Consider the following 22,996-nt stretch of genomic DNA (forward strand, 5'->3'; position numbering starts at 1 on the left):
CATGGTCCTGAGTTTCCGTAAAATACCAGTAAATCTCACATGAGTCTGGGGACTTCATGACTGTGTGAAGGGCAAGGGCCCCCAAGCTTTTCCTATCACAGCCTTCATAGAAAACAATGATATTTATGCAGCACTGGGGGGCTAATCCGAGGGGAGCCAGGGACAACCCACTGTATAGGGCTTGGTAAAAACATTACATTTTGTTCATATCACATCACACAGTTACGTCAAGAAAAATGAGATAGGAAGTATCAGAGAAAATATTTAAGACTGCCTTTCTGTAAAACTCTTCTGTTAAAGGACTTCACTGAGAGATCAGAGCTCCCTCCCCATGCACATGGCTTTCCTCTCAAGGTTTTAAGCCTTAGAGGGTCCCACCCTCCCTTTCTAACCCTTGATCGCCTCCATCCAGGAGGAAACATGTTCATCCAAATGGGTGATAAAAAATTGAAAACCGTTTTTGCAAACCTTTCAAACATTTATAACAGTTGGAATTAAGTTCAAAGGGTCTACCAGCTCCGAAGTTTTTGTGATCAGGGCACATGGACCTCAGACCCACCGGGACTTGGACCCGCCGATGGCCCCTCAAGTGGCAGCTGTCCCTGGCGGATCTCACGTATGCGAGCAGTCCCTCGGAGGACACTGGGTCCGCTGAAATCGCCCTTGGCCAGAAGCCTGCTAACTGGGGGGACAGAGATTGGGGCCCCGCCGAGCCCTGCCTCGCCTCACGCCGGGCTGCCCCTCGGCTGCGGAGCCCTGCTTCTTGCCCTTTTCTAACACAGACTCCCCCCACCCCTGCTCTCCACCTTTCGTCCATGGAGTGGGCAGCAGCGGCAGAGATGGGGTTCCAGCCGCTGGATCCCCCTGCTTGCATTTTCCAGCCCTGCAGGGAGTCCCAGGCTTTTCATCCGTTTGTGAATACCTCGGGACGATGTTAGGCTCTCTACCCTCTGCCTGAGCCACTCTGTGGATCCCCCAACCAGGGTACGGCCAGCCACTCTGGGCCCTACTGGAGATCAGCGCCACCAAGCATACCTCTGAGAGTATCCAGTTAAAACCACAAGCAGGGAGTGGAAAAGTAACTCTGAAGGTTCAGAGAAATAGCCTCATAAAATAACAGAAACGAGGGTAGCTGGTAGATCCATTGGGCGTGTGTGTAAGTTGTGAGACTTTAACTCATAACTCGTATCAATTTATAGCTACTATAACAAAAAGTATTAAAAAAAAATTTTTTTTTTTAACGTTTATTTATTTTTGAGACAGAGAGAGACAGAGCATGTACGGGGGAGGGTCAGAGAGAGGGAGACACAGAATCTGAAACAGGCTCCGGGCTCCGAGCTGTCAGCACAGAGCCCGACGCGGGGCTCGAACTCACGGACCGCGAGATCATGACCTGAGCCGAAGTCGGCCGCTTAACCGACTGAGCCACCCAGGCGCCCCACAAAAAGTATTTTTTAAAAAAATGTTTAACGTTTATTTATTTTTGAGAGACGGAGACAGAGCACGAGTGGGGTGGGAGTGGGGGGCAGAGAGAGGAGACACAGAATCCGAAGCAGGCTCCAGACTCTGAGCTGTCAGCACAGAGCCCAACGGGGCTGGAACCCACAAACCATGAGATCATGACCTGAGCCGAAGTCGGTCACTTCACCGAGTGAGCCACCCCGGTGCACCCAAAAAATAACTCTTGAAAAAATGTTTATTTTTGAAAGAGAGAGAGACAGAGACAGACAGAAAGACAGAGAGAGCAAGAGGGGTGAGGGGCAGAGAGAGGGAGACCCAGAATCCGAAGGAGGCTCCAGGCTCCAAGCTGTCAGTAGAGAGTCCGATATGGGGCTCGAAACCACGAACCATGAGATCATGACCCGGGCTGAAGTTGGACGCTTAACCGACTGAACCACCCAGGCACCCCCAAAAATAACTTTTTAAAAGTGTTATCTGGGCTTGATAAAAATTAGGCCTCCCCCCACCCCGCCTTGCATCCCTGCAATACTGCAGTCTAATTCTGATGCTAGTCACTTGGAGTCAGCAGAGATTCCACACGTGAAGGGCATGGTCCCCAACTGTCCTCATTTCAGATGCCCGCTGCAAGTGTGGTCACCTGCACTTCTGACCAATTGGCTACCAGTTTGGGGGGTTCCCAAGACCCCCTCAGGTTTGGATAATTTATTAGAATGACTCCCAGAACCCAGGAAAGTACTGTACTTACAATTAGAGTTATTAAAAAAGGATACAAATCAGGACCAGCCAAGTGAAGAGTCACATAGGGCAAGGTCTGGAGGGTCCTAGACACAGAGCTCTGTGTCCTGCCTCATGGAATTGGGGTTGTCATCCCTTCCAGAACAATGATGTGTTTACCACCAGGAAGCTACCCTGAGAAGCCTCCGTGTCCAGAGATTTTATTGGGGTTTCATTACATAGGCACGACTGATTAAATCATTGGTTTCAAAGTTGAACTGAGTAAATCTCCAGTCTCCTTCCCCTCCCTGGAAGTGGCGGGGGGAGGGGGGGTGTCAGGCTGATGTCACAAGGTTTGGGGCCCAGGCTTCTAATCACATGGTTGGTCTCTCTGGCATAACAGGTCCCATCCTGAGTCACTTCCTTAGCATAAGCTTAGGTGTGGATAAGGGGCCCACCACGAATAACAAAGACACTCCTATCATCCAGGAAATTCCAAAGATTTCGAGGTTATCTTTCAGGAAGCAAGAACATACATCAGACAAACCCTATTATAACCCCTAACGATGCTGGTTTATGGATACAAGACTCTCAGGATAAGCCTCCCGGACAAATCAGGTATTATACGGATTTTCCACTAAAGGAGGACAAATGAATTGTTGGAGATATAATTCTGAGCTACATGTCAATATGAGAGAAAGTTATTAGGAGAACAAAGAACAAAGGTGGCAGGAAGAAGGAAAGAATAAGACCAAAATGTACAGTCATAAGAGAAAGGATTAAAAAGACGCAAGTCCTTGGGGGTGGGGAAACTCTAGACCATCAGACAAAATGGAGCCCAAGTAGGGTTTCGCCTCTTTATTATTTTTTTAAGTAGACTTGGTGCCCAGTGCAGAGCCCAATGTGGGGCCTGAACTCACGACCCTGAAATCAAGACCTGAGCTGAGATCAAAAGTCAGTTGCTTGACCGACTGAGCCAGCCAGGCACCCAGGGTCTCACCTTTTATTCCTATTTAAGGCTGAGAGATGTCACTGTCAGAAGACCAATATTCTCTTGAACACAGTGTTGGATTTGGACTTTGGTGGGGCTCTCCACTTAGAAGAAATCTCCCTCACACCCACCAGGCAGGCACAAATTGATGGGTATGGTCATGCATCAGACCTGGTGCATATGTGCCAGACTGAGAAAACAAGATGTGACAAGAATCTTCTGCAATGCAGTCCCATGGGCAAAAGAAAGATTTAGAAGCTTGTTGAGAAAAACACATTGCCATCTGGAAGTAAGTACAAGACATAGATCTAGGAGACATTGGTGTCTTCTGGGAAACACTGAGGTGCTAGCAGAGAAAGATCTTTTTAGATTATCCCCATCTTCTCGCCTGCCCCCTTGGAGGGTCGGGTAAATGAAGGAAGGGCCAAAGATGTCAAATGTACAGGCCTTCGTTTTCCTCAAAGTGGGAGCCTTGAAAAATAACCCTGTGTGCATGTGAGGGGTTTTTTATGTGCATTTCATGAAAAGTGTATAATTCTGTACAAAAAGGAATATGCAATTTTCCGAAACACTGAGACCTTGCTTGGGTCTGTTTGATACATTCTTCACCAAATATTAATATCTGTAGACTCAACATTTGGATAACTGGCTTTTTTCACATAAACCTTCACTGATAAGTGAAGAATATTATTCTTAACACTTTTAATATATACATCAATATTTGATCCATTCTAGGATGCATATTTTCACACAATTTTCCATCTCTAAAGCTGGGTACATCTTTGAATCAGTGGTGTCTTACAATTATAATTGCCAGCATTGTTTTTTCCTTTATGATACATAAGAGAATGTACATCTGTAGAACCTTAGATTCGATGAAATATGGACAATTGCTTAAAATGTTACTAGACAAAACATTGAAAGTTTAAAGAACCCCCATTGTCCTGAGTAGCTTGAATCCTTTAAGAACATGACAGGAATTAAGTGTCCAAATTCTAGAATTGTTAAAGAACTTTAAAAAGTGCCTTCAGGCATGGGAATCTACGGCTTTCAGATATCATATGCTTCTCCTTGAATCTTTTAAATTTTTTTTTCAACGTTTTTTATTTATTTTTGGGACAGAGAGAGACAGAGCATGAATGGGGGAGGGGCAGAGAGAGAGGGAGACACAGAATTGGAAACAGGCTCCAGGCTCCGAGCCATCAGCCCAGAGCCCGACGCGGGGCTCGAACTCACGGACCGCGAGATGGTGACCTGGCTGAAGTCGGACGCTCAACCGACTGCGCCACCCAGGCGCCCCTCTCCTTGAATCTTTTAATGTGACAAGTTATAGTAATAGACTTTTTTAAAATGTTGAACCATATTTCCATTCCTGGAGTAAACCCAACTTGATATGATGAGTGTTGGTTTTACAGACTACCAGATTCAGTTTTCTTTTTCTAAGTTTCATTAAAGAGAAAGAAAGCGCACACACACAAAAGTGGGGGAGAGGGGTAGAGAGAGAGAGAGAGAGAGAGAGAGAGAATCTTAAGCAGACTCCACACTCAGTGTGGAGTCCAACAGGGGGCTCTATCCCACCACCCTGGGATCATGCCTGAGCTGAAATCAAGAGTCGGATATTCAACCAATTGGGCCACCCAGGCACCCCTGGATGCAGTTTTCTGATCTAATATGGAAATGTTGAATTCCATGATAGAGATACATTTTTAATTTTCCTCAACGAATGGTTCTTCCTTCTCTTAAAGAGATTGTGTTAGGGACACCTGGGTGGCTCAGTCAGTTGAACGTCCGACTCTTGTTTCAGCTCAGGTCTCGACCCCAGGGTTGTGGGATTGAGCCCCACGTCAGACTCCATGCTGAGCACTGAGCGTGGAGCTTGCTAAAGATTCTCTCTCTCTGCCCCCTTCCCCGCTCATGCACACCCTCTCTAAATAAATAAATAAATAAATAACTTTTTTAAAAAAGAGAGAGAGGGGCGCCTGGGTGGCTCAGTCAGTTAAGCGTCTGACTTGGGCTCAGGTCATGATCTCGAGGTTCGTGAGTTCAAGCCCCGTGTCGGGCCCTATGCTGACAGCTCGGAGCCTGAAGCCTGCTTTGGATTCTATGTCTCCCTCTCTCTCTGCCCCTTCCCTGCTCATGCTCTGTCTCTCTCACTCTCAAAAGTGGATAAATGTTTGGGGCGCCTAGGTGGCGCAGTCGGTTAAGCGTCCGACTTCAGCCAGGTCACGATCTCGCGGTCCGTGAGTTCGAGCCCCGCGTCAGGCTCTGGGCTGATGGCTCAGAGCCTGGAGCCTGCTTCCGAGTCTGTGTCTCCCTCTCTCTCTCTGCCCCTCACCCGTTCATGCTCTGTCTCTCTCTGTCCCAAAAATAAATAAACATTGAAAAAAAAATTTAAAAAAAAAAGTGGATAAATGTTTAAAAAAATAATAAAATAAAATAAAATAAAATAAAATAAAATAAAATAAAATAAAATATATAGAGAGAGATTGTGTCAGATTGAAGTTACCTGATCATTAGATGTTTGGTAGGACATTGGTTCTGCCATCTGGTTTTACTGTTTTGTCTGGAGGGGGCGGGAGAGTTTTCACTGTCGATTCCCTTGTCTTTGTAACAGTTTTAGGACTTTTCATGTTATCTATTTCTTCCCAAGCCACTTTCGGCAATTTATATATTTTTTGGAATTTGTATGTATTGTCTAAATGTTGAAGTTATTGCCATAGCTTTATAGCACTTTTTCTCTTTTTATCGATGCCACAACTGAAATTATGCCCATCTTCCCATTCTGAATCTTTCTCTTTTTTCCTGATAAATACTATAAATGTTTTACAAAAAAAAAAATCAATTTTTGTATTTGTTGATCCACTTTAGAGTATCTTTGTTTCCAGTCTCGTTAATTTCTGCTAAGTTATATTACTTCTTACTTAGACTTTCTATGGGTTTATTCTGTTATTCTTTTTCCAACTTCTTACATTAGATTAAAATGGATCCTTAACTCATTAATTCTCAGCCTTTTATCTTTTCTAATGTAAGCATGTTGGGCTGTAAAATTCCTTCTAAGTAATCTTTGGCTGTATTTCACGTTTTAATATATAATGTCTTCATGATTGTGCACTTCTAATTGTTTTCTAGTATCCGTTCTCATTTATTCTTTGATCCACAAGGTATTGAAAGGCACATTTAAAATTTGTCCCAAACGTATGGAGTGGTTTTAGTTATCTTATCTCTGCTAATTTCTAGCATACTTGTAGTAAAAGAACATATTCTGCATGTAACTGATTTTTTTTTTTTTTTTTTGTAGAAGCTTTAAGACTTACTTCATTGCTTAGGATGTAGCCAATTTTAATAAATGTTTTATTTGTACTTGAAAAGAATGTGGATTTTCTAATTGTTTGTTCCAGGATTACATGTGTCCAAAAGTCTTTCTCAAATCTTTATCCTTACTGATTTTGTGCCTGCTTGATCTTCCAATTACCAAAAAGTTCTACAAAACAGCTCATCCACTCTGATTGTGGATTCAACTGCCTATTGTATGGTCCCCAGTCCATTCTTAGGCCCTGGAACCAAAAGTTGAAAGTTCTAGGCCTCCAGGAATCAGTAGTAACATCCAGGGATTTCTGGCCTCCCTCCTTTGATAGCTCAATATGCATATAGAGAAATAAAAATAAACATTGGCATTTTTTAAGTGTTCTGTACAAGAAAATTTTAAAACTCTAAATTTCTGTATTGCCAGAAACATGTAAGATCTCTAAGCCTCACTTTTTCATTGAAAAATGGAAATAATAATATCTGACGTTGAGATTCCCCAGGAAATGACACCAAGACAGAGATTTGTACTCAGGGAGTTTGTCGGGAAGCTTTAAGTGGCCTTAGCAAGAGTGTTATGTCTCACTTGTGTATACCCACCAAGCTGAGCACGGACCTAACACAGCAAATAGTCGATGGTTGTTAACTAAACCAAATGACATGAATCTATTTTCTGATACATATAATGGATATAACTTTTTCATCAGAGGAAAGCTGCAGTTAGACTGTGGCATCAGACCTGGGACCACTGGAGGACCTGGCCAAGAGTTGTCCTTGAGCTTCCCAAGAGAACCAGAATCCCCTAGTAAGTTCCTATGCCGCCTGGGCAACAAAGCCAACGTGGAGGCAGCTTCCGACGCCGAGAACAACCATCAAGGACTCTCAATTATTTCTAAAAGGCCACTTTTTTACAGGGTATAGGGAATCTAGAAATCTCAGGAGCTAAGAAGGAAATTAAGCTCTCAAATCTTAGACCTAGAAGCCAGAAAAGCATAAAATCTTAAATGATCTAAAATGAGGGGCGCCTGGGTGGCTCAGTCGGTTGGGCGTCCGACTTCGGCTCAGGTCATGATCTCGCGGTCCGTGAGTTCGAGCCCCGCGTCGGGCTCTGTGCTGACAGCTCAGAGCCTGGAGCCTGTTTCAGATTCTGTGTCTCCCTCTCTCTCTGACCTTCCCCCATTCATGCTCTGTCTCTCTCTCTGTCTCAAAAATGAATAAACATTAAAAAAAAATTAAAAAAAATAAAATAAAATGAGAACCCCCTCCCACCTGGGGGATAACTAGGAAAACGGAATGTGTCTGTAGCTTTGGGTCCTGGTCTTTGCCCAGACTTCTATCCTTTCTTGGGAATATCCCTTTCCCCATGTGACTGCTGGCTCACGAGCACCTGCCATGTCCTGGAGGGTGCTGGAGTCTGTGAGCATAAAGCATGGCGGGATAGAAAAATTCAAGGGCCGTTTTCCATTGCTTTGTTCTCTTTATGACATTGACCTCTTCCTTCTGAGACACAGGTTTTCACTCCCCTTTGGTTCAGTTGCTTCTTCGGGATTCTAGACCTTCAGGTTAAAGTTCTCCACGCGGTGAAAACAGCATGAAAGGCTGAAATCGTGTATGCTCTTAGAACTCTCCTGTGAAGGCCCACACTGGAGACTGACATCTATCAGTGAGTCTAGTGTGGCCAACTACTCCCTCTGCGTCGGAACAGATGGGTTTCTCTGAGTTTGGCTGCTCTGTCACATGAAAATGGTGCTACCATTAAATCCCAGAATCCCACATCCCACTCAGGGCAGAGCAATATTCACTCTATGAGAAGTATTCAGCAAGTGAGGCTGATTCAGTACATGGGCCTTGCACGTCCATGGCTTGAAATGGTAGAGGCAATTGCTCTCTGACTTAAATTATTTTCTCTCGAGCCCATAGAGTTACATTTTTTTTTTTTTCCGTGTTAAACACATCAATGATTTCTCTCCGCTAAGCGTGTGTGTACTCAACCACCCAGCCACCTGCCTTCAATCATGGTTGCTCTCTCTCTCTCTCTTCTAGCCCCTTGTTTGGTATCTGGGGAGGGGCGGGGGGGGGGAAGCGCCTTGCTGATTTCAGTGCCATCGTGTCTGTTCACTGCTGTTTTAGATGCCAACACTCCAACCAGCTCAGCTACTGTCCTTGATTTCTTCCACAAAGACTAGGCTTTTCCCCTTAGTCTCTCCTAATTATATGTAGGCTTTTCATTTCAGAATAACCTGTCTCAGAAGATCACGCTTCAGACCACCTCTACTCCCTTCTGTTTGCTTGTTTGTATATAAGCATCCTGCACCACTCCATACCTCATTCCCAATCCAAGAAATCCGTATTTATCTCTATGCACATAAAAGCAAGTTCTCTGTTCAACTCCAGCTCATGAAATTTTAATTTTTATAAATGCTTTTTTTAATGTTTATTTATTTTTGAAAGAGAGAGAGAGAGAGAGAAAGCACAAGCAGGGGAGGGGCAGAGAGAGAGAAGGAGACACAGAATCCGAAGCGGGCTCCAGGCTCTGAGCTGTCAGCGCAGAGCCCGACGTGGGGCTTGAACTCACGAACCGTGAGATCATGACCTGAGCCGAAGTCAGACGCTTAACCGACTGAGCCACCCAGGCGCCCCTGAAATAATCCTTTTTTATTTCTTTTACTAATAATAACTCTTTGCCCCACGATCCTTCCTATAAAAACCCTCTATTTTGTACAACTGCTCAGAGCGTCTCTCTACTTGCTGGGAGGGAGTGCTGCCTAATTCACGAATTGCTTAATGAAGCCAATTTGATCTTCAAATTCACTCAGTTGAATTTTGTTTTTTAACACCCCCCCCTCCAAAAAACAGAACAAAATAAAAACCAGAAAACAACTCTTTAAAAGACTCCAGTCGGTGGGGCGCCTGGGTGGCGCAGTCGGTTAAGCGTCCGACTTCAGCCAGGTCACGATCTCGCGGTCTGGGAGTTCGAGCCCCGCGTCAGGCTCTGGGCTGATGGCTCAGAGCCTGGAGCCTGTTTCCGATTCTGTGTCTCCCTCTCTCTCTGCCCCTCCCCCGTTCATGCTCTGTCTCTCTCTGTCCCAAAAATAAATAAACGTTGAAAAAAAAAAAAATTAAAAGACTCCAGTCGGGGCGCCTGGGTGGCTCAGTCGGTTAAGCGTCCGACTTCAGCTCAGGTCATGATGTCGCGGTTTGTGAGTTCGAGCCCCGCGTCAGGCTCTGTGCTGACAGCTCGGAGCCTGGAGCCCGCTTCCGATTCTGTGTCTCCCTCTCTCTCTGCCCCTCCCCTGCTCATGCTCTGTCTCTGTCTCAAAAATAAATAAAAACATTAAAAAAAAAGTTAAAAAAAAAAAAAAAGACTCCAGTTGGTTGGTCCTAACAGTCACAGCAGATTAGCTGCCCTCATGTGTGCTTATGAGAAATGGAGATTTTCTGAGCAAAAGGCTCAGAGATCAGATCCACGTCAGAATAACAAGGCTTTCGAAAGGCAAACAACAGTTTTTCACTTGTTTACAAAGTGTGAAAAGAAATACGGGCCCACTGTTGGTTTTTTCCACCAATTTCACGCACACGCACACACACACACACATCACACTGCCATCACCATCATTCGAATCAGTTCTAAAAACTGAAAAGGGTGGAAATAAGATTCATCCCGAAAAAATAACCTACAGAATTCACTTTAAATGTAAAGGAGCAACAAAATTTATTGGCTGAATTGAACACAACAGTTAAAATGGCAGTGTGGTATTTTCATTTTAAGATGTTTGAATGAAACAAGAAAAGTGCTATTAGTTCAAGCTTCTTACATTCATTAAAAGAGTGGCTATCAAAAACAGCAACATGCACAATGATACATATGCACAAAATGGAATTATATCAACAAATATACAAAATACCCAAAATAAAATATTTACAGGCTTAAAAATATAAACATTGGTTCATTTATCCCATTAAATCATTGGAGGAAGGAGAAAAGATCCTATTGCTATCTGGAATCCTCTTGTAAAACAAGTTTTAAAAACATAGAGTAGTTCTAGAAGACAATTTTTGATGTTTTGGGGGGGACTTAACATTCTATTATAAAAATAATATCTATAAACCTACTAACCATTTTCCTCCTGTGCACAAAAATAATACAGCCAAAAGCTTGTCCTCAAAGACATGCCTGACTTTCAGGAAAACTAATTATAGAGATGGAATTTCTCATTTGGGTCTTCTTTGTCATTATTTTCAAAGAACCTGCAATTCCCTACGGTACACTGAGATATTTCATATAAATAACTTGGTCAAAACCTGAAGTTAGCAATGAGCCCGGCAGAGAGCTGGAGTCAAGTAAAAATGACAAAAATTTACTTTGCCTATAGCGTCAAAACCATTTTCCCTGACGTTCTTGATAGAACGGCCACTCTCGGATCCTTCGCATTCAGTTAACTTCATCCTAGAAGCAGTAACAATGTCATCTATTACTTTGTTAGCATTTCTCTTCCTTTCTTTAGAAATAACTGTGCAGTGGGGGATAAATGGTTGCAGTGTAGATATCTGAGAAGGCTTACTAATTCCTTTAGGCTGCCCAGGGCCATCTCATGGCATGTCACAAGGATTTGCTGTGTGTCTGCTCTATGCCCCTATGCGGTTTGACCAGGTATTTTTAGTATCTCTGCTTTAGCTTATTAGATGATCCAGGTAGGTATCTGAGAAAGTTTAATATGTCTCTGATAGCCAGTCACCTAGGCTGTATTTTATTAAAAATATTATCTTCCCACACAAAGCAGAAAGTTACTCTACCAATTACTGAGTGGTTACCAAAAAGGACCCCAGTTGACGATTCAATAGAATGACCACCTGTCACCGAACTCTTCATTACACCTTATTAATACGAGGTCCAAAATCCATTTTAAAAGCATCTCGCCAAGCGTAGGCAGGTCATCGATTAGTAAAATAACCTTGTGACCATGTTACAATTTCAAATGGATTGTCCCTAAATACAGGAGTATTAACAGAAGCGGAGTGGAAGAAAACTCAGCTTGCAACCCGCTGGGTTCACTACTGAAATTGTTTTTGGTTTTGTTACTGACAAAACAGACAGCAGATTACAAAATCTGTAGGCAGACCTGCTTGTGTGTAACTCGAGAATAACTGGGGAATATAGTCCACAATTTTGACTGGCCCAGGTGAGGAAAAAACCCGCTAGACTCTGAGATCTTTTAGACTTGCATGTATAAAAACCATCCAAGAATTAAAAACCAAAAAACCAAAAAACCAAAACAAGCTCACTTTTAACTCAAATAGTCAGAATAGTCATCGGTTGAATGGTATCCACAATTATCAAAATCTGGTTTGGCTCTCACAGTTCAGAACTTTGATCAGTTTCTTACTTAAAACGACTTATAAAAAATGGAATCATATGGCTAAAAAAGAAGATGTGTAATTAAAGCAGGAGCTATAGAGTTAGGTTTCTCATTCAAATCCTGTCCATTACGTATGAAATGGGCGACTCTGGACAAGGTGTCTCACCTTTGCGCGCATTATTTCCTTCCTCTGCAGGACGGAGCTAATACCCCCCCTGCACGGTTCTTGTGGACCGTGGCGATAACAATGCACAGAGGATCGTCCCGGCACAGAGTCGACACATGGTATATGTTAGTTGTTTTACTTCAATATACAACCCTCAAATTCACGGTGGCTGACTTTCTAGGTCTTCAGTAAACATTAGTTGAATGAATTAGTGAATCAGAAAATAGGCGCCAGAATTCAATGGCCACAGACAGAAGGTAGGATGCGCTACTTTTGAAAGAGCCAGGGGCTTGTCTCTGAAGTCCAGAACTGTATCGAGGCGAGGGATCGCTCAGCTAGTTCCTACTTAAACAAACCACACGGAACACCCAGAGCAAGCCTGGGCTGGGTTGATGATAGAAAACCACGTGCAACGTGCCTGGAATGACTGAAATCCTACAGGGAAGAAGTATTGCCATGACAACAGAAGAGATTTCTGTCTATATTTTTGATGTTAAACCCGAGAAAGAGAGGATACCGTCAAAAAAAAAAAAGCAGAGCGTTTGCCTGTTAACTGCACAACAGTGCCCCGTCTCTCTGCCAGTGATGGGAGCACCATCGTCTCAGACACAAAACCAATTTTTAGCTTTATGGCTTGGGTTGGCTTTTTTTTTCTATTGGAAGTGAGCCGGTCATGCCATGAAGTAGTTTTTAGCTCTTGTGTCACCCTAAGTTAGTGAAGACTTTATATTCCTGTCCCAGACACTAGGGGAAAAGAGAGAAAGGGAAAGAAGGGAAGGGGGAGGGGTAAAGGTGGAACGGGATGGAAACAAACAAAAAGCAGGAATGAAAGATGGCACACGAGGGGAGTAATATTGCCTAGCCCTCGATAAAAGAAAGATGTTTTTAGGGACTGTTAAGAAAGTCCCATCACGGTACGGCTACGTGTGAACTCCAAACTGAAGGGGGTTCTATGAAGTATCAGATACAGTATATGCCCCACGAATACGGGTTGCTTTGAATTTAAGTACTTATCGGTCATAAAATGCGCCCAGTTTCAGTTCCGGAGGCTTCGTGGCCATTTTAATCTGTCCTTTTTCAGTTTGAGAAGGGACTCCTTTCCGTAATCATGAAACTATCATTCTGAATCGCTCCTTGAAAGCATTCTCTGCAGTGAAAGAAAAACATTCCTTATAAGTGGACTATTCTTGCAAGAAGCTGACTCCTTTATATCACCAGCACAGTGCAAAGGCTTTGAGAAGCCATTTATGCCAGCCGTCAGGAGATGCTCAGAGCCAGACGCTGACCGCCCTTGAGGGGGAACCACACTTACCCCCTGACCATGTTACAGACACGTCTTTCTATGAAGCAAACACTTGCCTCTTGCTTTCCCACACAGGTCTGTATGTCACCAGTCGGCCATGCTAGCGTGTGGTCCCAAGCTGTCATGCATATTTGTGCGTGGGGAATCAAAAATTCTTAAGGCCGAGTTTCCACAAATAAGAACTATGTTGTTCATCCCTTGGGCTGCCTGGAGAGGACGGAGGGAAACGGGTAGGGCCGAGGTATTTGGGTTCCTCCTGTTACTTCATTCGGGTACTTTAAGCCAGCCATTGCCACTGGTGAGAAGAGGCAACTGTGATGCTTTCTCCTTATGTTTAAGAGTATAAAATTCTTTAATTAGTTTCTTAAGAATGATTAGTTGCTTAAGAATGAGCACAAAGTATATGCAAATATATTGGAACACGCCTCAGTAGAAACGGAGCACAGGGGACCAAGGCCAGATTGTCATCATTCGGGGGAGAAATCTGGAATGACTACCCTCAGGAAATGTGTTCCACTACGCAAGTGTCAAAACACTCCACCCTCGCGAGAAGTGTCCCCTTACTGCCATCTGAGGGCACCAAGTAAACATGGTGGGTACGGAGAGGGCGGGGAGAAAGCTGCTTTAATTAATCTCTGCATACAAAGTGAATGGTAAAAAGTCTCTGAAGACTAATCTGACAAAGATGTAAGGAATGAAAACTCGGAAAGATCCGTATAAGAAACCTTGATGTCTAACATAGCCTTTTTACCTTGGTAACCGTGTAAGCAAAGGGTACTTTGAATATTATTCATTTAAGTGCAAATACTTCAAAACTTACTTCTGAGATGAATGAAGAAACCCTTAAAACTCAGTAAAACGTCACATTCATCAACGTGAAACGTTTTGTATTTACATAGGCAGGTAATCTGTGGAAAACGTATCTAAAGGAAGCCCTTAATGTCCTATATGTCATTGTTGTTATTAGGTGAGATAATAAAAATCTATTTCCTCTTGCAATTATCGAAAACGCTATAGTAAAATTTCTCCCGGTCAGTGCTAATGGAAGAATAAAAGCATCCCACTGCCATTAGAACTGATGGCAGAGTAGTTCAAGTCACATTGTGTGATGTAGACATTAAAGTCAGGCTGTCTTTGTGCAGAGCCATTAAACTCACTGATAAATGCAGGGCCAACAATTGATTTGACTTTCTCCTCTCTAATTTGTTCAGCTCTCTGACTAAACAGACTTAATCAACCAAGCATCTCAGAATCATACACAACATAGCAAAGGTATCATCAGCCCACATTTAATCCTTCCCATTAAAAAAAAAAATCAGCAAATACGGCCAATTTACGAAACGCATAATAATAACTGGAATATAAATCTATTAAAATGCTAAAAAAAAAAAAAAGCCAACTCTTCAATCTCCAGGAACATGAATGAAAGTAGCCCTTGGCACAAAAAAAAGCAACTATGATTCCTTGCCTATGGGTGGACAAGGTTAGGATCCAGGCTTCCTGCATTGGTCCTGATTTCCCATCAAGCTACTGAGGCCATTTAATTAATTGCCTACATCCTTCATTTTGACTGGCGTGGGTGGAATTCTTAAAGATATAGAGGTTTGGGGTTTTTTTTTAATGGAAAACATACGGGAAAAAAAGAAAAAAAAGAGAAAATATTTTACATCTTGCATAACTGGTTAATTGCCAGGCAAGAGAAAATGAAGGTAAACTTTGCTGACACTTTCCTTTACTTATAAAAGAAGACACAGCATCGTGGTGGAATTGGAGAAAGGAGTCCCAGAACTGTGAAAGCAAAAATAGTTTGTCCCAGTGCTTATAAAAGAGATTTATCAATAGATTGCCTTTACTGTTACAATATTCTCATCAGTACTTCAGGTACACTTAACTTTCCTGTACAGTTGAACAAATGAGCAAACAGAACTTTTGTCACGGATTCACACAGAGGAGACTACAACCCTCACAAGCAAATGCACGAGAAGAAAATCAAGATCCTTTGTTTTACGGCTAGGAATGAAATTTACGTTTACATTCGCTGGGGGGGGAAATGAATGCAGCTGGAGTCTAACTAGCACTATCGGGGTGAAATCAAATTTAAATCCCTTTCTCAAGACAGAATGTGTAAAATATTTCCAAGTGTGCAGTAGATGCCTTTGTGCATTAGTTTGTGCACAGTTGAGTCCATCAGCACGTGTGCGTGCGAGTGGCTTTATGAATTCCTGGTGGTGGGTTCAGAGTGCTTAAGGCTATGTCTGATTATAGGACCTCATCTATAGAAGGAAATTAAATATTAAAACAGTACTTTGAAATGACATTAAGGATCTGACACAATGCAATAAAAGCCAGTAATCTGACTAATAAAGAAATTCAACAAATCTCTACCACCTCTTCCAATTGAATCACTGCAAATTTAAAATGGGAACAATCTGCTTTATGCTACTGGCTCAAACGTGTTTTCCTTTGATGTCTGTTTATTTCGTTCCTTTCGTACAGTTGAAATAGGTTTCCATATACTTAGCTTGCCTCTTTCTTTCCTTTATGAAACACAACACAAGCTTTAAAAACATGTACCATCAGTTCATTACTTAGACAATCTCTCTGGAAGATGGGAGCTATATAGCTCATATAGCGTATGAATGTTATGCCGTTCACATGCATGTGGTTTTGCTTGAGAATATCTAGTCGTCCTGACACCATGAATCAACTCCTAGTAGGAGCTCCGGTCTTTTGATTACACACACTGAAGAGCATTTCAGGGAGGATATTACATAATCATTAGAGGCTAATAGCGTTCTAGGAGCTGCTTCAGTTAATCACTCAAAGTATCCAGGCATATGGTAACCTGTTCTGAAATAAATGTTTCATCTAAAATAACAGGAAACATACATATAAGGAAGCCACTTTTCAAAAAAAAAAAAATCTTGGCATAGAATGTTTATGATACATATGCTTGCCAGTGTCATATTCTGAACATACCTGTCCCAATCACAAGTCCATAAAGCAAAAGTCAACTAACATGAAAAACTGTGTTTTTCTCTTGTTTTTTCTTTATATGTTCCTCATTTGGGACTCCCTATATTGTAGAATGGTGGAATCCAAAATTTTTATAACCAAGGTAAAAATCTCTGATAAATAGTCTCTTACCCAAGACAAGACAGAACCATTCCTCTGGGAGGTCAACACAATAGACTTTTCTTTTTTTCTTTCTCTCTTTCTTTCTTTTTTTTTTTTTTTTTTTTTTTACCCCTGCATCGAGAGCCAGAGAACCCATATAAAACAAAAACAGAATTGCTTTAGGTTACAGTACATAAAAGAACATCAATAGTTCAGGGACAGTTATCATAACTAGTTATAAAACCAGATTTTAAATTCGAGGTTACTGATAGATTATAAAATGTTAACAGCTGGATAAACTGTAAAATATGCATTATGTACACATGAAAAGGTTACAGTTTATAAATGCTAAAATACTGTGTCTCTTGGCATTTTAGTGAAATCTTTCCCTGATCCTAATTTCTTCACTGGGTGGGAAAGAAAAAGGAGAAAGAAAGAAAGAAAGAAAGAAAGAAAGAAAGAAAGAAAGAAAGAAAGAAATCCTGCTCTGTTGAGCTTTTTACTTCTCCCCAAACAAATGATCTAAACCAAGCAAACCAAAGTGCTCCTTTATGGTCCTGGTGGTAGATAGTGACCTATTTGCATACCCAGCAACTGACAGTAGGCAAATTTTCTGCCAATCACTGATCCCCTCTGCTCATCAGGTGAACACCAGACTCTTTCAGCTTTGGGGGTGTTTCCCACACAGTGGTACGGCAAAGGGTCTTTTTTTCTTTTTCTTTTCTTTTCTTTCTTTCTTTCTTTCTTTCTTTCTTTCTTTCTTTCTTTATCTATCTCTCCCTCTCTCCCTCTCTCTCTCTCTCTCTTTTTTTTTCCTGGAAAGAAAAAGGAAAAGAAGGAAGGAAGGAAGGAAGGAAGGTGTCTTGGGAGAGGAGGGGCTCCTCTGGGGTTGGCAGTGGTTCCTCCAGGCCCTCTTTGCACCCTGCCTGGCACGGCCGAGTATCACGGCATGACGCTTACTTAGGTTTGTTTGGTTAAGTCCTGTTTTCTGCAAAGGCAAGTAAAGGTGACTTCCAAGTGTTGAGCGCATCAAAGCAAAAAAAGGAAAAGCAAAGATTTTTTGTTTTTAAAGGTAAAAAAATTAAAAGTGCTTGAAAATAATTCTCAGGAAACTTATCTTGAGAGGAGAATCCCATGTGTAGCACCCCCTCCACGCTGTATCCTGCTGCCCCTGCTGGCCGCACAGGGACCTCCTGGGTCTAGGCTCTGGAGCAGGGACGGTCCTAAGAGCCTCCGTTTAGGGGCAAGCAAAACTTACTTCAGTGGTTCCCAGGGAAAGTTGTATTCCTTGACGTGTGGTCCACGCACGTCGGCCTCGGAGACCTCACAACTTTTTGGCAGTGTCGTGGCACGCCGCTGCCCGGATGGTGGTCCCAGCCAAGCCCCTGTTGCTGACCCTGCGGACCAGCACTTTGGAAACCGGGATTTTTGTTCTGGGCATCTCACTCCTGACCGGTTGCTGGTGCGCTACGGGATGGCTGGACGGGAGGTTCGCGAGGTGCTTGATGCTGATGGGGATTTTAGAGTCCTTCAGCAGGCTGCCTGGTGTGCGCAGCGGGCAGGTGATGGTGACCGGGGACACGGGCTTTAACCGGGACAAGCAGGCCGTCTCCTCGCTGGCGGGGACGACGGCCGGGCCCGCATCCGGATCGGAGTAGAGGTCGTAGAGCGCGTCCCCGCTGCAGCTATCCCGGGGGATGGCCGCCTTCCTGCCGCCGCCGCCGCCGCCGCCGCCGGCGGCGCTGTCCTCCTCCGGGCCCGGAGTGGTGGAATCCCAGTAGCCCTCGTCGCTGTTGGGGACGCCCTCCTGCTGCTCCTTCTCCGGGGGTTTGGGCTCCTCCTTGGGATGGAGCTCCATGGGAACCCGGTTGAGCCTCCGGTGCTTGCCCAACGGCACGTCCTTGGCCCCTTCTGCGCACCTGGCGTCTTTGGGGGTCTCCGGCCCCACCTGGGCGTCCGGGGCCGCCGCCGCCGCCGCCGCCGCCGCCGCCGTGGCCGCTGCCTCCTGGGGCCCTCGTCCCTGGTCCTCGGTCTGCGACAGCATGTCCCAGAACTCCTGGAGATAGGTGTCGTCCAGCTCGTCCGGGCTCGCCATCTCCTCCCCGCCGCCCTGGTAGGCCACCACGCCGGGGTTCTTTTTAGACAGGACTGGCTTGCCAGGCCCGGGGGCATGCTTGTCGCAGCTGGGACCCGCCTCGTCCTCCGGGTCTGCAATAATATCTCCGCAGCCTGTAAGAGAGTCAAAGCTTTTCAGTGAAGTCACGTCAGAAAACATCAAACAAATACGATCGGCCGCCGGGTCTGAGGGCGGGTCGACAGAGGAAGGGTCGGGGGCGGCCGCCGCCCGGCCGCCGCACTCCGCGTCGAGCAGGGGGACGGGCGGTGCCGGCGCGTCACCTGTCCTGCAGGCATCCTCGGCCGTGTGCGCCTCCTCCCCCGCGCCCGGCTCCGGGGGTGCCCGGGGCTCCTCGGCGCGCCGGTGCCCCGCGGCGTCCTCTCCCCGGGCGCCCTCGGCCCGAGGCGCCCGTCGGCGGTCCGGCGCGGGGGCGCGAGCGGCGGGGGCCGGCCCCGGCTGCCCCCCTCCGGGCTCACCTGCTGCTGGCTCTGGCGGCGCGTCCCCGCGCGGCTGCTCCGGCTGGCGCGCGGGCGCGGGCGCGGGCGTCTCCTCCTTGACGCACTCCAGGCTGGCGGTGAGCGAGCCCGGCAGGACCAGGCCGCCCGGCGCCCCCGCGCGCTCGCCCTTGGCCTCCGCCTTGGCCCGCTTGTCCTTCCTGGGCCAGCGCATGCTGCTGAAGAGCCCCTTGAGCCCCCTCTTTTGTTTGCCGCCGGCCCTGCTCGCGTCCGCCGGCTCGCCCCGGCCGCTGTCCGGCCGCCCGTTCTTCCTCAGCAGGGAGAAGAAGCTGTGCGACTTGGCCACGGCGCTGGGGGCCGCGGAGCCCCCGCCGGGGCCCGCCGCCCTGGGGGCGCCCCCCGCCGCCGCCGCCGCCGCCGCCGCCGCCGCCGCCGCGCCCGGCCGACCCCCGCCGCCGCCGCCGCGCGGCTCCTCCTTCTTGCCGCTCTCCAGCACCAGCACCTCGGCCAGGCCGTCGTGGGTCCGGCTCCTCGCCATCCCCGTCGGACCCGAGCCTTTCGCGTCCCCTTTGTTTTTGACCCCGAAAATGCTGGGCATCGCGCCGCCCGATTTCCTCTTCCTGAACAACTTGAACGCGGCCTTGTTGATCCTGCCCGACGGCTGCTCGGCGGCCGGCGTCTCGGCGGCACAGTCGCGGTGCGAGTCCATGTCTGCCGCGAGGGTCCCGGCCGCGGCCGCCGCCTTCCTCCTGCAGCCCCCCGCGGACGCGCGGTCGCCGCCGCCGCCGCCGCCGCCGCCGCCGCCGCCGCGCCCGCTCGTCGCCATGGAAACCGAGCGGGCTAAGCCGCTTTCGTCAGCCGTGCGCTCGCGCCAGGCCCCTGTCATCGGGTTCTGCATCAACCTGAGCCGCTCGAGCCGCCGCCGCCGCCGCCGCCGCCGCGAGAGACGCACACATCAAAGACCCTCTCCCCTCCCGCCAGCGGCTTACATAACTCCCCAGCCCGCTTCGGATCCGGCGCGGCGCGTGTGTGCGGCGGGGGCAGGCGACGGGGCCCCGAGCCGGCTGCGCACCCGGGAGGCGTCATGGTGGCGCTCGGATCGCGGCCAACGTTGCCCGCCGCCCTCGCGGTCGTCCTCTAGAGATGCTCCTTCCGCAAGCCCGGTCGCGGATCACGGAACGCCCCCGACACGGACAAAGGAACGCGAAAATTCGACCCAGCAAAATGGTTCCTCCTCTCCGCGCCTGTCCCGGGCCTCATGAGTCTCTCTCTCTTTGTGTGTGTGTGTGTGTGTGTGTGTGTGTGTGTGTGTGTGTGTGTGTGTGTGTCTTGCCCCCGGCCTGTCGTGTCTGGCCCTACCGTTTGGGCCCCAGGCAGCAGCAGGCAGGCAGCGCGTCTGTTCGCCTCTGCGGCTCGCCCGCCGCTCAGCTCAGCACAAATCTGCAGGTGGAGGTGGAATCCTCGCTATCGCGGTTCTGATTCTGGCCGCAAAAACGCCAGCCCTCCGTCGAACACCGAGTAGCAACGCTCCGCAAGGAAAGTGCAACAGTTCTGCAGGGTGGACGTGGACTGGTCCTTAGGGACAGCCATAGATTTTTATCTCAGACCCCAGCTCCTGGGGCTCGGGCCACGGGAGCCACTGCCGGGCCCGCATTGGGCCACCGCGGATGAGTGCAGAGTGGGACACCCTATTTGAGAATCTCAGGTCCACAGGTGGTCCTTGGAGGCCAGGGCCTGCCGCCTTCTTTTTCATTCCGCAGGACGCGAGCTTTACTCCTGTACCCCCCACCCCGTCCCCTTCAACACCCCCAGGCCTTCCTGCAGCCCTCTCCCCCTTCCGGACGGGGAAGAGCCTGGCAGCATCCCTGAGGGCCCAAGAGTCTCTGCGGCTGCTCCAACCCACATGATCTGGGGAGAGGAAAACCTTGCCCCAGAGAACCGCCCAATCTGGGGACCTTTTCTTCAATCTGACTTGGAAGGTGACTGCTAATATTGTAACCTTCCCACCTAATTCCGTGATCCTGGCTGGGGGGTTATTAGCAATAAAAAAAGAAATGTGGAGAAGCATGTACACACACACACATAACATATACATTTAATATTATTTAAGAACGTGATAAATATGTAACAATACTTACATACCATTTATTTTATTCATAAATATTATTTAGGAATATGCAATGTTTACATCAATGTGAATAGCCATGTTTCCCCGAATCATCTCGGGATTCATTTTTGTTGTTTTTTCTTGTTGTTGCTGTTAGAGACAGACAGGTGGGGTGGGGGGAGGAGAGCCCTCACACTCGCTGAGCAGGGGAGGGACACAGGGAGAAGGAGAGAGAGAGAGAATCCCCAGCAAGGCTCCACACCCAGCGCGGAGGCCAGCTTGGGGCTCTGTCCCACAACCCTGGGATCACGACCTGAGCCGAAATCAAGAGTCCGACTGAGCCACCCAGGTGCCCCTCGAGCATCCTTTTTTATGAGCTTTGCATTTTACCCCGAAACTCCATTCTCTATGGGTTGGAGCCGCAGTTTTACTACTGACGTGTTGGCCATTGCAGCTCCTGTAGCACGGAACACAGTTGGTTTGAATTTAGGCCTTGGGGTTGTTAGTTGCACACTTGCCCTTTTCTACTGATTTCGATCAAGAACACTGTTTCGTAAAATCTAAAGAGCAGGGAGTTTGGACTCAGGAGAGGTTTTCATTCTCGCGTTTGAATCCAACCGGGTCTCTGCAATTCTTGGCACACGTCTCTCCTGGACAGGGTGTGACATTAAGACCCAGGTCTTTTGCCAGTTCTAACTGCCCACTTGCCATGAGGAATCAGGTTTCACATCACCGCAGGGAGGGAAGAGCTATGAAGGTCTGTAAAGCGAAACGCAAGTGTTATTTCTCCACCAGCCTTTGGAAGGCGGTTGAAAACCTTTCTCAGTTCTCTTATACGCATCCTGAAATTGCTCTGACTGATGGCTTACGACGACGTAACTGTCCGTCCACAAGCGTTCATGGCAGGAATCTGGGAAAAATGAAGCACTCTATACAAACTCTCCCCTGCTCTCTCCCCAAGCCTGGCGCTGGGAGAAAGTGGACTGCTTATCTACTGCAGAGCTCTGATCTCCCAGGACTCCAATCTGAGTTTCATTAGCATGACAATCCTTGGGTCCCCCTGGAAAAATGTGGCCAGGACTCTGGGTTGGATATCATTCCCTTTGAGACACAGAGACTCCAACAAAAACAAAGGGACAAAGCAGTCTTCGGTCCTTGGCCCAGAGGCAGAAGAAGGCGCCACACTCAGAACCATCCAAAGTCCTCCAGCAAAGGGAGCTTTAGAAGTCAGGATGTGACTGGGGGTCTTCAAATGTCCTCTAACCTAAGGTCCTGGTTACAGGGACTGTCAAAAAGGAGAGCGTGGCCAGCCTGCAAGGACCTTACCAGAAGAACCAGACACTCGGGGAGAGCACCCCTTCCCGGGGCCCAAGAGCCAGCAAGGGAGGTGGATGGTTAAGAGTTCCAGGCAGCCTGCTGGGTGGCAGGTTTAAGCCAAAGGTCATGGTTAGGAGCCACGGCAGGGGTTTACGCAACCTTAAATCGCTCTTCACGGTCAAGAGTGGGGGAAGCAAAATCTGCATCTGCACAAACTGGTGACTTTAGTCCCTGAAAGACAGATCGTGGCAGTGAAGAGAAGTTTACCAGAAGCATCCCTGTAGGGGGTTATGTTTTCCTCTTTCATTCCTTCTCCCCAGCTCCACCATTGTCCCCACCCCCACGCTGCCCCTTGAAAGAGCAAACAGAAAATTCAAGTAGAAAGAAGCTGAGGAGAAATGTTTCAGAAAAAAAAAGCTGTTCCGGGGGCGCCCGGGTGGCTCAGTCGGTTAAGCGTCCGACTCCGGCTCGGGTCATGATCCCGCGGCTCGTGAGCTCGAGCCCCGCGCTGGGCTCTGTGCTGATGGCTCAGAGCCTGCTTGGGATTCTCCACCTCCCTCGCTCTCTGCCCCTCCCCCGCTCCTGCTGT

At 47.1% G+C, this 22,996-nt stretch overlaps 1 protein-coding gene across 2 annotated transcripts; it reads right to left on the minus strand.

Moving 5' to 3' along the window:
- Positions 1 to 17,245: 17,245 nt before the first annotated feature.
- AMER2 (APC membrane recruitment protein 2) lies at positions 17,246 to 19,809 on the minus strand. Of its 2 annotated transcripts, XM_030332594.1 has the most exons (2): positions 19,005 to 19,809; positions 17,246 to 18,641 (listed from the first exon to the last, which is right to left on the minus strand). In XM_030332594.1, the coding sequence occupies exons 1-2, from the start codon at positions 19,807 to 19,809 to the stop codon at positions 17,737 to 17,739; spliced, it is 1,710 nt and encodes a 569-aa protein (XP_030188454.1). In that variant the 3' UTR covers positions 17,246 to 17,736. The 2 variants fall into 2 exon arrangements, with proteins under 2 accessions (XP_030188454.1, XP_030188371.1); XM_030332511.1 differs by having other exon boundaries at positions 17,246 to 19,809.
- Positions 19,810 to 22,996: the final 3,187 nt, after the last annotated feature.

The sequence above is a fragment of the Lynx canadensis genome, chromosome A1 (genome assembly GCF_007474595.2).
Source record: "Lynx canadensis isolate LIC74 chromosome A1, mLynCan4.pri.v2, whole genome shotgun sequence".
Taxonomy (NCBI): Eukaryota; Metazoa; Chordata; class Mammalia; order Carnivora; family Felidae; genus Lynx; species Lynx canadensis.

Bases quoted from the DNA above. Each gene is read 5' to 3' on its own strand.
- AMER2 (XM_030332511.1), bottom strand. From the start codon at position 19,809: ATGGCGACGAGCGGGCGCGGCGGCGGCGGCGGCGGCGGCGGCGGCGGC.